The sequence below is a fragment of the Stylophora pistillata genome, chromosome 13 (genome assembly GCF_964205215.1).
Source record: "Stylophora pistillata chromosome 13, jaStyPist1.2, whole genome shotgun sequence".
In the NCBI taxonomy this organism is placed as follows: Eukaryota; Metazoa; Cnidaria; class Anthozoa; order Scleractinia; family Pocilloporidae; genus Stylophora; species Stylophora pistillata.
The window spans coordinates 17586441-17601614 of record NC_142531.1 but is presented as its reverse complement, the minus strand read 5'-3'; the positions used below and the strand labels follow the sequence as shown (position 1 = coordinate 17601614).

Below are 15174 nucleotides of genomic sequence, written 5' to 3'. Positions count from 1 at the left end.
GCTTGTTGGAAGAAAAAAATTGCATGCAGCCCAAATGTAACAGAAAAAAAAGAGCATTTAGAACGGAAAAAAAAAATTTTTGATGACCAGAAATCACCCACCCCCCCTTAAAAGTTAAATGATCGGCCCCTACGGGCAATATTACGTGTTTTTTTGTCATATGTAAAACAGCTTTCAAATTAATGCGGGCACCGTGTTAAATCTGATTGTGAACATCCGTGAAAAATCACACCCAGAAAGGACTTGTTCAACTCCAGACCAGCTCTAAGTGGAAGCGAGGAAATGAAAAAGATGTTCAAAACTGTTCTATGGCCTCTCATCGTGGCCTTATTAACCAGTGCAGTAGAAACAGAGGCGAGGACTGAGGGTAGGTCAAGACAGTAGTGTTTTACAACATGATTTTTTTCCAAAGCTTTAAAGCATTTCTAACTAGAAGTGTTCTAGATGGTTCTTTGATCACCACATTCGCTGTTGAAAGGTTTTATGATGGTAGACGAATCCTGACGTTACAAAAAATGATTCAGCCGCTATATTTTGCACAGTTCTTAGACTTCTCATGATATCAGCTAGAAAAAAGCAGACATTATCGATCGCCGAAAGTGATTCGTTTACCAACTAAGGTCACATCATCTCAGTAAAAAATACATTTTACCAGAAATCGACACACCCTAGGTGATTTTTCGTTCCAATGTAATAATCAGGTACTGGCCACAAGCGGATCTGAGGAGATCGATAGGCTTTTAATTAAAAAAGAGGCTTATTGGAGTGCTCAGCTGTTCTCTTTGGCACCCTATGGTTTAAATAAAAGAAAGTAATTTCATTCGAAAAACAGAATTTGTTATAATTAATTCTCCATCCCATATTAAAGGCCCTTTTCTTGAATTTTGTCAGCCTTTTAGGTGTTGATTGTACTCAAAGGCCCCGCCGAGGGATCTTTTTATGATAAATATTATTTAAGGGCCCCTCAAGGGGTTTTGTTGCTAATTTGCTCTTTCGGGCTACAAAGGCCTTGTTTTGGGATTTTGGTACGGTTTACAGTTGTAGTTAAGAGTGGGTCTATCTTATTCTTATGCTTGTCGCATTGTCACTTCAGTTGCGCTATTCTTTGTTTTCAACCACGTGACAAGAATTTGCTACGTCATACGCGCCCGCCATGTTGGGGGATAACTAAGCTTTCAAAATGGCTTCTTCCGAAGGCGTGACCAGCGACTAAATACAGGAATGGCTCCGACCTATAATTGGAGGATAAAAATAGTAAAAGTTAATAAGTTGCATCTTAACTTCTTGCACGTGAGTATTGTTTAACCGTGTGTCTCCAAGCGGAACAGTGAAATATCAATGCGACTGAAAACTCCGTGTTTGAAGTTCATGTTTGAAGTTGAAAGAAGAGCCTTTAGGAAACTAGATCTGTCCAACTTTTTATAGAAAAAATTAACTGAGCAATCATAATTGAAATGTCAAGGTTATTCAATTGTACCACAACCACCAAAATATTACTTTGAGGGTGCTCCTTTCTTTGTCAAAATGCTAACTGAACTTTATGGTTGTTTGTCGTATAGGTATCTATTAACGACTAGCATCTGTGACACAAACTAAACAAATGTTGATATGATGAATATATGATGTTCATATATTTTGAACTGCGGTTATAGATACTTATGATGCACGATCCTCACAGTAGAGAGCGCTATTTATGCAATAGCGAAAATCAGACCTGAAAAAAATCAGGCCTGTACGGGATTCGAACCACTGACCTCTGCGATACTAGTGCAGCGCTCTACCAATTGAGCTAACAAGCCAACTGGGGGCAGGCCGTTAAGTTGATTCGTAATAAACCCGTGATGATAAATAAGATACAATGAATATATGAAGTTCATATATTTTGAACTGCGGTATCAGATACGTATGATGCACGATCCTCACAGTAGAGAGCGCTATTTATGCAATAGCGAAAATCAGACCTGAAAAAAATCAGGCCTGTACGGGATTCGAACCACTGAATATATATGAACTTCATATATTCATGAACTTCATATATTCATGAACTTCATATATTCATCAGATACAATGAATATATGAACTTCATATATTCATTGTATCTGATTTATCATCACGGGTTTATTACGAATCAACTTAACGGCCTGCTCCCAGTTGGCTTGTTAGCTGAATTGGTAGAGCGCTGCACTGGTATCGCAGAGGTCAGTGGTTCGAATCCCGTACAGGCCTGATTTATTTCAGGTCTGATTTTCGCTATTGCATAAATAGCGCTATCTACTGCGAAGGTCGTGCATCATACGCAAATTCAGTTTCTTAGCTTTTAGTTTTTAGGTTTTATCTCTTGTTTTTTGTCATCATTTTATTAGCACCACTTTCTGCTCTTTCACGTGATTTTAAAGGAAAATTCATTACTTGACTCGTGAATTCCGCGTTAAATTGCACGCGAAAACTGATATCGCACGAATCGCTTCGCGAATTGAATTTTCCTATAGAATCCTTCAGCCGTAGTATTATATTGAACCCTTTAGCAGCTTCTCTGGACTCTCTGACCTGCGCATCTATTCGCGTGTTGTTCATTCTCTGTATCGTTTTGTTGACTTAATTCCATTCTATTTATTGTAAAACTATCTTATTGCTGTTCATTGTAAGGAATGATAGTGTGGGTCTTTGAATTGTCATTATTTCATGATTCACGCCTTTTCTTTTGTTACACAACATTTATTTAACTTACGACCCTGTTGAATATTAAGGACTTTAAACAAACTACGACGGCGACGGCAACGAGAACGTGGAAAAACAATAGATCTAATTGGCAGAACAATAGCCCAGCACGTGCGTTTTAAAACTTTGTACATATCTTAGCGGTCCTTTGCAAACAACAACGTGAAATCACCAAAATTTGCGTCGTCTGCGAAGCGAAACCGCTGTGGCAATTTATTTAATTTACATTTGGAACTCAATGCTACTTTTATGCGTTATGTTGAGTTTGAGGTCTGGCGCCCTATGAGACGGTAAACACATGCAGCCATTTTCGAAATTCTAACTAAAAGTAGAAACTCATTTTTTAACCGACGTCTTCCGTGGCGTTGCCGTCCTGACTGCTTAAAGTCCCTAATGACAAACTGAAAGTCCGGGGAAGAGCGGGGCTGATGAATTGAATTTGATCATAGGTGGGGGATTTATCTGTATAAATCCCTCGTTTCAACTAGGGATCATTCCGTTTCGCTCCACTGCCCATTCAGACCAAGTACGAACTGCCCACGATGTATTTATTCTTGTATTTGGCGGTATTCGAGATTCCTTCCTCTTCCCAAGTTCTTCATCGTCAACGATCAAAATCTTTCTTAAGCCTAGTCCCCATTAGCGACATAATGACCATAATCATAATCACAAGCACGTACATAAACATATGCTTCTTATGTTCTAGTGCGAACACAGGCAGCCCAAGCTCACCACTAGAAAAGCGGACGTGACTCTTAACGTGTTGCGCAACGTTTTATATTTATAAAGGTTTGTATAGGATGTTATCGGTTTGCCCTAAAAGAGAGAAAAAAATGTCTTGTTTTGAATTAAAATGGGCTAACCTTATTGCTTTGTTGTTTTCTTTGCTGATTCCGAGCGTCTCAGGCCATTTTGAAGCGTTTTCGGCGAGTTAGCGCTATGTTGGTGTTCAACTGCTAAAAGAAAGACAAGGCCGGAAACCTATTTTAGAAGTGTCCGTCGCCCGAAGCGAATAATTCCGCCAAAAAATTACCACCAGTCTCGATTCCTCCAGAAAATCAAAGCAGAGATGTTGCAGTTTCATTTCCATTCACTCGATTCCCAATTCCTCCCACAGATCTTTCACTAGCGATGCTTTTATCTCCAGATCGATCGGCTTTCCAATTTCGAATTTGGCTGCTTGAAACATTTGCGGGCCCATTGGCCGATCGCACAGTATGTTGGGTAACAAAAATAAGCCCGGCGAGGGTAGCCAGCGACCTGCAGTCGACAAACAAACCAGTTAGCTCCCCTGGTCCCCTCGAGAGGTTTTGTCAAGACCGCATTGTTTTGATCGACCAATCAACATCGAATGGAAATGTGTGATCAAAACAATGCGGTCTTAACAAAACCTCTCGAGGGGACCAGGGGAGCTAACTGGTTTGTTTGTCGACTGCAGGTCGCTGGCTATCCTCGCCGGGCTTATTTTTGTTACCCAACATACTGTGCGATCGGCCAATGGGCCCGCAAATGTTTCAAGCAGCCAAATTCGAAATTGGAAAGCCGATCGATCTGGAGATAAAAGCATCGCTAGTGAAAGATCTGTGGGAGAAATTGGGAATCGAGTGAATGGAAATGAAACTGCAACATCTCTGCTTTGATTTTCTGGAGGAATCGAGACTGGTGGTAATTTTTTGGCGGAATTATTCGCTTCGGGCGACGGACACTTCTAAAATAGGTTTCCGGCCTTGTCTTTCTTTTAGCAGTTGAACACCAACATAGCGCTAACTCGCCGAAAACGCTTCAAAATGGCCTGAGACGCTCGGAATCAACAAAGAAAACAACAAAGCAATAAGGTTAGCCCATTTTAATTCAAAACAAGACTTTTTTTTCTCTCTTTTAAGGCAAACCGATAACATCCCATACAAACCTTTATAAATATAAAACGTTGCGCAACACGTTAAGAGTCACGTCCGCTTTTCTGGTGGTGAGCTTGGGCTACTGTTGTGCGAATGGTTTTCGGCTGCACTCGAAAGCTTCTACTCGAATCTGGCCGCCATCTTGGAATGAACGGACCCGAAAGTACTAGACCTAGACTTTAATTGGCCAAAACACAATGATCCCCTTGCGTCATTATGTTTCTCATTATGTCGTTGTGATTTTCGCGTTCCCACTACAAAGAAAAGCAACATAGTCATAGTCAGAGACATAATCTTATAGATCTTGAATTCCCACCTTCTATCCAACCAGCTCCTAGACCAAGGATCCAACATGCCATGCCCCAGCCCCACACAAGTGTTTTGGCGCACAGTTATTCTCCGTTTATACGAACTGTTCGGGTATGGAATAAACTGTCAACTCAAAAAAGAAAAGATTTTGAACTATTTACATTTATTGTTTCTTTTAGACTTCACATATTTATCGTAGATTATTAGCACTACAAATTAGTTATTCTATATCTCCCAGCGTTAGCCCAGCTATTTGGGAGTACAAGTTCCAAGTCCAAGTCCAATCATAATCATAAGAAAATGGTCGATCATTTTCTTATGATTATGATTATGTTGATTATAAGGGCGCCCATGATTATGTTTTTGGACGTTCCCACTAAGACATAAGCGACATAACAGCGTTATGTTCATGTTTATGATTATGATCATTATGTCGCTAGTGGGAACTAGGCTTTACTGGTTCTGGGCAATTCGATGGGTCTGTCCGTCCGTCCTTGGTGCTTTCCTCAGTAACTACTTACTTTAATTCTTTCGCACACGAATTCCATGGAGCAGGCTCAACACTAGCTACTAGGCCGTCTAAAATAGAGTCAACACTAAAATTGTGTCGTGATATTTCTTCCGAAAATCTATTTTGAGTAGGAAAAAGCTCCTCGTCGCTATTACATACCGTCCATGATGACAGCACAAAAACAGAGAAATGAGTCGTTGGAAAACATTCATACACATTTACCGAAAAACTAGTAAACAAGAACAAAAACAAAATATCAAACAGTAGAACACATAAAAAAAAAAAAAAACGAAAATGCATTGCTAGGTCCCTTGTGAACTCGTCAAAATATATCAAAATACAAAAACGTCTTACTAGCGCTTGTCACGAAGGAATTCCCAACAACTTTCACAGTCCTGTGAGAAACGCGCACATCAGGTAGCTTTTATTGTATCTGCTTAGATCAGACGAAGGTGTAATCTTACTAATTAGATGGTGTTTGGCCCCTTGAAGAGAGGATAGTTGTATGAAGATCCCTCGTGAATAATTTCATCAAATAAGTCAGATATTAATTCATTTACATCCCTCAGCCCTACTGCCCTCGGGATGTATACGAATTAATACCTCCGTTTTCGGTATTCATCTTCTACTCATAACAAGTAAGAAGTAAAAGAGAAGTAATATTGAAGCACTGTTGCTTTGAGGGTGAAAAAGATTTTCAAAATAGTAAATGTTTAAATAAAAATTAGAACCATCTGCTGCTGCAAATTCGTGACCCGAGCCCTGCGCCCTCTACCCCCCACCCTTCCCCCCTCCCACCCTACCCCGCTTCCAGATCTTTCCGGGAACCTTAGTTTTTCTGAGAAAAACAACCCATTGTCTTCAACAGCAAATCATAAGAGCAATAGTGTTTTTTACATATGTATAACAGCTTTCAAACGCGGGCACTGTGTTAAATCTGACTGTGCATGTCCGTGAAAAATCACTCCCAGGAAGGACAGACTTGTTCAACTCTAGACCAGTTTTAAGAGGAAGCGAGGAAATGACAAAGATGTTTAAAACTGTTCTATGGCCTCTCATCGTGGCCTTATTAACCAGTGCAGGAGAAACAGAGGCGAGGACTGAGGGTAGGTCAAAACAGTAGTGTTTTACAACATGATTTTTTCCAAAGCTTTAAAGCATTTCTAACTAAAAGTGTTCTAGATGGTTCTTTGATCACCACATTCGCTGTGACAGGATTTTACGATAGTAGACGAATCCTGTCGTTACAAAAGTGATTCAGTCGTTATATTTTGCACAGTTCTTAAACTTCTCATGATATCAGCTAGAAAAAAGCAGACATAAGCGATCACCTTAAGCGATTTGTTTACCAACCAAGTGCACATTAACTCAGTATGAAAAGTCCAATTTTTCCACTCGCGCTGCTTCGGAATCAATTTGTATATCAGTTCGTGAAAAATGACTCGTGGCTGCCGCCCTATGCATAACTCACAGTTAGCACGAGGCATACCAGGTTGCATATATCTTATTAAACGTTTCGCTGTATAGTATCGTTGGGTATTTTTACGAGTTATGCCATATTCTGACGAGCCCGTAGGGCGGGCGAATTTCTAACCGGTTCTCTGGACTACGAATACCTCGAGATATTTGTACTCGTTTTGGGCATTCTTTGTACTCTATGAAGAACAGTTGAATAATGAATCAATTATATTATTGTTTGGAAACTCTGCACCGAAGCACTCTCCGAGTTACAGACTCGCTGATGCATAAACTTGTTGACTTAGCATAAAGCCGCCTTGCGGAAAAAAAGCGGCAAAAAAGGGCTGTTTGGGAAAACCGCTCCCCTCACGAAAGGATGTAAAATACTAAAGAACAATAGTAGTCGATGTACAATCGATAAAAAAGAGCAATCGGGTACGTTTCTAAAGTAGCGTGGTGTTGTATGAGTTGGCCCGGGGGTATAAAAAGATAATTTGGTTCTATCGATTGCATTTAGTTGAAAGTGTAAAGTTAGATAACTATATCGAAATGAGAGTTTATCTAACGCTGACATGTCTGGCATGAACCCGCTTCGCTTTCACTCCGACGCTGGGCGTCCGCTTGAAACGTCAACTTTGGAAACTGTTTATCGTGGCTTGTTCACATTTACCAACTCAGTTGATAAAAAGCCAAATTAACTTCACGGATGAGAGAGTCCATGAAAGCTTCAGCTACTAAGAAGTAGAAAAATATAGAAAAGTAAACGGTTGAAGTTGTCCTTCATCAGCATGTTGATTAAACGGACGAGTCGATTGAGGCCTGGGTTCTACGGCATGGTCAGTGAACGTTGCAGATTGTACATTTGAACACATTCTACAAAAAATTTCTTTAACTCTTTTCAAGGTCGGCTAGACGAGCGTTTCAGAAATCAGAACCATATTTTACCCTCCCGAAAATAGTTTCAAACCAAAACTCAAACCTCCACGAATTCTAGATTCACGATGCACTGAATGATGGCATGCCCTCCATTGTCTGATATCTCGCCCAGACGCTTTCTTTGCCTACATCCAGCTAATCACTTGGAGATATTCTATTGCGATTATTTTAATTCACGAAAAATAATCCGCCTGTCACCTAAATGTCCAAAAATGCTTTGAGGGAGGTTTCTGAAAGAAGAGCTGTTTTTAAAATTCATCGAGTTACACACTCTATAGAGTAATCGTTCTGCTCTGCCTTCTCGGTTTATTCAAGTTCCCCCATAAACTAGCTGAATCCTTCAAATTCTTTATTTCTCTCTCGTTTGATTTCAGGAAGTTAAGATCAGAGAAAACTCTCTAAAACCGTAAAATACTTTAATTAACTCTACGTATGATGCACGATCCTTCGCAGTAGATAGCGCTATTTATGCAATAGCGAAAATCAGACCTGAAAAAAATCAGGCCTGTACGGGATTCGAACCACTGACCTCTGTGATACTAGTGGAGCGCTCTACCAATTGAGCTAACAAGCCAACTGGGAGCAGGCCGTTAAGTTGATTCGTAATAAACCCGTGATGATAAATCAGGTACAACGAATATATGAAATTCATATATTTTGAACTGCGGTTGTAGATACGTATGATGCACGATCTTCGCAGTAGAGAGCGCTATTTATGCAATAGAGAAAATCAGGCCTGTACGGGATTCGAACCACTGACCTCTGCGATACTAGTGCAGCGCTCTACCAATTGAGCTGAGGAATTTCATATATTCATTGTACCTGATTTATCATCACGGGTTTATTACGAATCAACTTAACGGCCTGCTCTCAGTTGGCTTGTTAGCTCAATTGGTAGAGCGCTGCACTAGTATCGCAGAGGTCAGTGGTTCGAATCCCGTACAGGCCTGATTTATTTCAGGTCTGGTTTTCGCTATTGCATAAATAGCGCTATCTACTTCGAAGGATCGTGCATCATACGTATTTAATACCGCAGTTCAAAATATATGAACTTCATATATTCATTGTATCTTAATTAACTCTGTTTGATAATCGCACAAACAAAAGCTGTTTATAGTCTGACGACAGATTAATTTGAAACTACACGAGATTTAGACTCAGTTCGATGATCTCTTCTTGCAGGTCTGGTCAACGTGGATGTAACAGTGAGCACAAGTAGACTGAAAGAAACAAAAGAGTTCTACACAAAGTACTTGAAATTTCAAGTTGTGAAGGAAACGCCAGGATTTATCTCGTTTCTACCCGGACCAGGTGACTTGTTTTGCATTTCACAATGTAGAAACAAAAGAGACATTCAGTCTATAAAGCGAACGTTTCACAACAGTCTCTTTTGTTCGAACACCTGTTGTAACTCTTTTCTCGTTTTAATTTAGCGAGTCAAAATGGGCTCAAATCAGAACTGGCAACGAGCCATAAGAATTATAATTTGCACAGAAGGAAATGCCAAAATAAAACACCAAGAAATAATTAACAATTATTCCACGAGCGCGCGTTCGATATGAGATGATAGATAGCCAACGAGGCGCGTAGCGCCTCGTTGGCGCCTATAATCATCTCATATCCAACAAGCGCGAGAGTGGAATAATTGTTTTATTAAAAACGTTAAATTAAATTATTAAAATTTTATTAAATTTTTAGCTCCCTTTAAATTTTAAGCTGTCACGTACGCTTACCATATTTGTAGATTATGGTATATTGGCTGATGTACCTTAATGGCTAAGCCAATAAAAATTCTTGAATTACATTATCCCAATGATCTAGTTTTTAATAATAACTCTTATTACATCGCTCACAGCGCCCGTTGGCAAGATGAAGCGAATCCTGTGTTCTGATTGGCTGTCCGAGCGGGCAAGCTGGGCCCATCTTGCCTGTTCGGGATTGCCCGCATTGATCCCGCCCATGAAAAAGATATAATTAGAACTAACTTCTTAATTCTTGGACAATTTCGGCGATGGAAACGCAAAAAGTGGCAGAAGATAGTCAAAACAAAGAAAACAAACGACTCTCGTGAGTTTGCTGTGCGACAAACACAGTTGGCTTTCTTTCCAGGCTCTCGAAGTAAACAAGTAATTCCTAACTCTTATCAAAGCGAAATCTTTTGGCAATATGATAAATTCTTTATTAACAAATTAAGCTTGTTCGGTTAAGATGGCTGGAAATTAGTCTCGTTTTTTTTTCGCATTTTTACGGACCTCGACTTCGTCTCAGCCCATGAAAGTACGAAGAAAGGAACTCGGCCAATATCTAGCCATCTCGACCTTACGCTAACCGAGTATCTTTCCGCTCGGAATTTCCGAGGTTCCTTAACTTACAGTACGGACCGTGAAAACGAGGTTGATAAAATATTTATTATATCGCTGGATTCGAAAAAAAGGCGGAAGATCTCAAATCAAGCAAACTTTTAAGTTTGGCGGGCCGTATAAAAAAAACACTAGCGCCACTCAACCAGTCAGACGGAAAACTAAAACCACGTGGTCGCCCACGTTTTCCCCGCGCTTTACGCAGTTTGATTGTTTTTATTTTTAGTTCTCATTGGCTGTTTTAAAGGTATTTTCATTTTTTCTTCCAGGCTGATGATTTTTAATCCGTGTTTTTATGAGTAGTCCGTGAGTAGTTCTCAGAACAGAAGCTTAATAGACACTTCGTCTAAGACTGATTCGTTCCTCCAACTTCTAGGTGTGGCTTTTCTTGATTTCGTCGTGGAGGGTGCAGAACACGCGTGCGCAAGACCTCAGCTGGCAAGGAATTTTGCTGGAAAAGGCATGTTTCTTACTTACAATCTGGGAGATGTGGATGCAGCTTGTGAAAAGTTCAACAAGTCTGGATATCCGATGGCCATGCCAATAAAAACTGAGCCTTGGTTTGAACGTCACTGTTACGTCATTGATCCGAATGGGATACCGCTGAACTTGGCGCATTGGAATGAAACTCCAGCTGAACCTAAAGGTAAGGTACTACTTGAGGGACTCTGACTCACATGATACACAAACCTAATAGAAAGATCCCTCGCCATAGTGCTGCGCTTTGTAGGAGAAATGCGACTAGTTAAAGAGTTTCGGGACTGACTTTGCATTAATGTTGTTATTGGGGGAAATGTTGAGATTTAATGTTTTTATATGGTCTGCGTACGTGTATGCAATTTAGGGCTACAAGGCCTTCGATTTCAGTCTAGTGGATTAATCACGTAGGCTAATGAACGTAAAGAGAGTGAATGAGTCAAAAGGATAAAGAGATCTTGAAAAAGCAAGTTCAACTGATTTCTATTCACAGGAAAGAGCAAATTTTTTTCAAGTACTCTGGATTACTTTAGGCTGGCATGCCTTACAACGCCATGAGATTGGTTCGGAAAATCGCACCTTATTGGTTTTTCATTAAGTCGAGATATATCCACAGGTGTACGTTGACGTTCTTGAATTTACATTTTTTTACCTTTGAACCTTCCTTCCAATCGTAAGTGAAGTAAAACAAAGAGTAAACGTGCTATTCGAAAAAACTCACTATTGTGTACCGGTGTAAGCGTACTACAATAATAACCAGCTCCTAGTTGGCATGTTAGCTCAGTTGGTGAAGCACTGCACAGGTATTGCAGAGGTCATGGGTTCAAGTCCCGTACAGGCCTGAAATTTTTTCAGGCCTTATTTTCCTACTGCTTGAGTGGTGTTCATTACTGCGAAGATCGCTCTCACATTCAGTAAAACAATAGCCTCTGCCTTCGTTTGCGAGTGGGCAGAAAGCTTTGCCCTCCGTTCAACCCCTTAGCATCTGATAGTGATGAATCTCTCTTCATTAGCGCAACGGGAATATGGGATACGATCACCGACTCAAATGTATAAAGAACAGCAAGGATCGAGAAATGTGCATACTGATATTAGGATAAAAAGGGATAAGAATGTAAACATGTACATGTAATTATGACTTAAGATTCATAACTAAAATAATTTGGATATTCACTGTTCACATTTTCAGGCGGTCAAGGCATTTCGTAAGTGTTAACTTGGAGCTCTCATTGGCTTCTAATAGCATTCTGATTCACCGTTGTGATCACTTAATTAGCGTTCGGTTTTACAACGATCGCAAAACGTTTTGAATGTGACAGTTTTCCTTTTCACCTCATAACAGGAGTTAGCAGCATGGTATTCTATTACACCTCTCTCGACCTGCTCCAAATACAAAACTGGTACAGTAACTACCTAAACATGACGGTGAAAGAAGGGGTGAACAAGACGGAATGGGTGTTAAAGCTTACCGCTGCTAACGGCACTGTGGAGTTTCGTCCATTCCATCATAGAAACGTGACCTATAACCCAGCCTCTTTCATTCCGCGCTTACTGGAAAAATTTGATGGACATGGCTTGTCATATACCTTTAATTTCAAAACCTCCGCCGAGGTGGACAGGTGAGATATTTTACAGTATCATATGGCTGTCTTTGCAAAGGATGAAGAAAAGAATCCTGCGTTCTGATTAGCTAACCGAGTACTTGTTGCCGGCTCTCCATACTTCTAGGATCACTTTTATTTTTTCCCGAGTCCGGTCTTCGATCTACCCAAAAAGCAACGGCTGTAATTTCGGGAAGTGAGCGCCGGCTCATTTCCCTAACAACCGGTGGTAATCTAGTCTATAAAATACTTCTTTACCTCCAATTCATTTTGTTTACAGTAACTGAATACTACGATGGTTACTGTAAATGTTCTACACTGGGAAAGTTACCTTGTAGTGCCGAGAGTTCAGAATGAATTATCAGCAACAACTGCTGGCATGCATCACATCTACGCTTTCTGTTTAAGGCTTTTGTGTAGCCTCGGGGAAGGACTAAGCAGACGTTCCGGGATAAGTGTGCATGACATTTGTGGATATGTGAAGGGGTAGTCTGATCGTCCGGGTGAGTGTAGTCCTGAGAAGGACTGTTGCCGGTGGTAGTGACTGACGTTTCGACAACCTGTGCGAAAGTCATCATCAGAGTCAAGAGTCATCAGAGTCACTTGACTCTGATGATGACTTCCGCACAGGTTGTCGAAACGTCAGTCACTACCACCGGCAACAGTCCTTCTCAGGACTACACACACCCAGACGATCAGACTACACCTTCACATGTTACTCCCGGGTTCAAGCCATTTACTGCATTTGTGGATATCTTGGTCCCATTTTAAAAACAGCAGAACTCTTGTTTATGTTACAGGTGGTGCCATTACCTTAAAAGCCGCGGTCTTCCCTTAAAGCGACCACTAGGCTGGGTGGGTGCGCACAAGAGGTGCGCAGTAGATGACCCGAATGGCGTGGTCATAAACATGGCCACTCCTGGATGGAATGAGTACGAGGAGGAGGTTAACTGCCCTGAAACGATCTCCACAGCTCCAGGGATTGTGAATGGAGCCAGGATCTTGTTCGTGAATGCAGCGCTTCTTTCGTCAGTCTTATTTCTTTTGTAGCTCTGTGTAAGCGGGAAATGAACGGAAGATGCAGTCGCCAGACTTGTTCCTTATTCTTAATAATTTTGTTAGGTCATACCAACACAACAGTCAAAATGTCTGCGCATGCCCAAACTTTGTAAAGGTTAGGTAGCGTGCTTGCGAGATTTCTAAACCAAGTTGTGTTATAACCAGCCACACATGCGAGTTAGTTGCGATGCTTGAAAACCGTACTGCTTTTTCGGTAAAAACCAAAATAAAAATTGGCAAATCAGCAGGAAACTTGTAATTAAGTAAGTTGTGACTACAATAAATTCTCAAGGTTTTCTTTTTCCCTAATTTTGTTTCCTTTCACATCTTAACCTGAATGCATCAACGTTTTTTTTTTCCTCGCATATTTGGCATGAAAACAGCTGTTTCTTATGTTTTCTTTGGAAATTTTTCGTGGAAAATTAGCATGCAGCCGGCTAAAATTAATCCCTTAACGCATGCTGCACGTTTGACCGCTGTGTTGGTCACAGGTCTTAAGTGAAGTGAGGCAGTAGGATTATGGCTGACTCGTACCAGTTGCTGATCTACTTTTAAACAATAACATATGAAGCGTGCGAGAGATGCGCTTGAGGGAAGATGGCCCTTTGCTGAAGCAATGCGTCAGCGATTGTGGCATGACTCGGGAGTTCTAGAGTCAATTGTTTACGTTCAAAAGCATACAATTGGTATTTCAGTTAGGTTGTACCTCTTGCTGCTATAGTAGTTTCATTACTGCTTCTGTTGTTGTTTTAATAGGAATACACGAACCTTCGATGTTTTTGTAATTTTTTTTTTCTGTGATTTAATTAAACTTTATTGTCTGGCATGTTCTTCATTGTTTCGAGTCAATTCATTATGTTTCTTTGGCACCTTTATCTGTTTGAATGAAAGCAACTGATGCAGCAGCTCCGCGTAGATGTGGTGTTTTTGAAGCCGTGTTCTCAAAGTCCACGCCTCAGATCTGCCCATTTTTTTTTTTTTTTCAAGAAATGACCGCATGGTTATCGTGAATATTTGCAGATGTTTCCATGACTGAGAGGACTGTATAAGGAGCAATTTTAATCGAGTGACAAAAAGTGAACTGGAAAAGAATTGATTTCATTTGACATCGCCCTTTGATTGGTGTAGAAAATTTGCGCCACCCCCTAACCAATCAGATGCCAAATTTTAATCTGTAGCGGTGGAATCCTTTCGCGTTTCCCGCCCTTCAAGCAGTTTGCATGTTTTTTAGGCGCATTCTGATTGCCTCCCACCAGTTTGCTATATCCATATTACTTTTGTGCCGTGGGAATTGAAACTGCTCGGTGATCAGTGAATGTCACAACCTCTGCCTTTATGTCTCTTAGTTGTCCCAACATAGATTTGTTTCAAATCATTAAAAAATATTGATTTCAAAATCACCTCTAGCCAAGTTAACGATGAACGTTAGAACGCAACTACCGTAATGTCCCTATAAACAAACGCGTGTTTTAATATTTAAGCGACGAGGCTTGAAGCCAGAGGGAAAAAAGTAAATGTTTCAACATATGTTGTTGACCAGGAAGTTGCATAATTCAACAGACCGACTAGTGATCCTTAACGAAACGAATTACGATTTGTGGCGGAATGACCTCAATCTATGCCGAAACGACTTTGCGGCAAAACGATTCGACTCCTTAGTAACAGTACTCCGATGAACTTCCGTGGGAAATGTAAAAGAGTAATTGACAAATGAGAATGAATAGTACGTGAGTTCGCCAGATATTACTTTTCGTTTTTCCACTGATCCAAGGCGAACATCTGTAAAAGATGAACACCGTCGTAGAAGGAGAAGTGATGGCTTCTTCCCACTCGCTACAAAGATGCTT

General features: G+C 40.5%; 1 protein-coding gene and 2 long non-coding RNA genes across 4 annotated transcripts; 2 read left to right on the top strand and 1 right to left on the bottom strand.

The window, feature by feature from the left end:
- Nucleotides 1-211: 211 nt before the first annotated feature.
- Nucleotides 212-14153, top strand: LOC148717926 (uncharacterized). 2 transcript variants are annotated; one of them, XM_088743382.1, is made up of 5 exons: nt 212-367; nt 9013-9141; nt 10567-10836; nt 12010-12286; nt 13069-14153. In XM_088743382.1, the coding sequence occupies exons 1-5, from the start codon at nt 283-285 to the stop codon at nt 13316-13318; spliced, it is 1011 nt and encodes a 336-aa protein (XP_088599508.1). In that variant the 5' UTR covers nt 212-282; the 3' UTR covers nt 13319-14153. The 2 variants fall into 2 exon arrangements, with proteins under 2 accessions (XP_088599508.1, XP_088599509.1); XM_088743383.1 differs by lacking the exon at nt 212-367 and adding an exon at nt 6360-6542.
- Nucleotides 465-6000, bottom strand: LOC148717927 (uncharacterized). Its single transcript, XR_015994713.1, has 3 exons — nt 5791-6000; nt 4933-5665; nt 465-1232 (listed from the first exon to the last, which is right to left on the bottom strand). It is a non-coding gene; the product is annotated as an uncharacterized LOC148717927 (long non-coding RNA).
- Nucleotides 4117-5170, top strand: LOC148717928 (uncharacterized). Its single transcript, XR_015994714.1, has 2 exons — nt 4117-4383; nt 4461-5170. It is a non-coding gene; the product is annotated as an uncharacterized LOC148717928 (long non-coding RNA).
- Nucleotides 14154-15174: the final 1021 nt, after the last annotated feature.

Excerpts from the sequence above, each read along its gene's own strand:
- LOC148717926 (XM_088743382.1), top strand. The coding sequence starts at position 283 with ATGAAAAAGATGTTCAAAACTGTTCTATGGCCTCTCATCGTGGCCTTA. Across the intron at positions 368-9,012 it reads AACAGAGGCGAGGACTGAGG|GTCTGGTCAACGTGGATGTA; the intron begins GTAGGTCAAGAC and ends CTCTTCTTGCAG. Across the intron at positions 10,837-12,009 it reads AACTCCAGCTGAACCTAAAG|GAGTTAGCAGCATGGTATTC; the intron begins GTAAGGTACTAC and ends ACCTCATAACAG.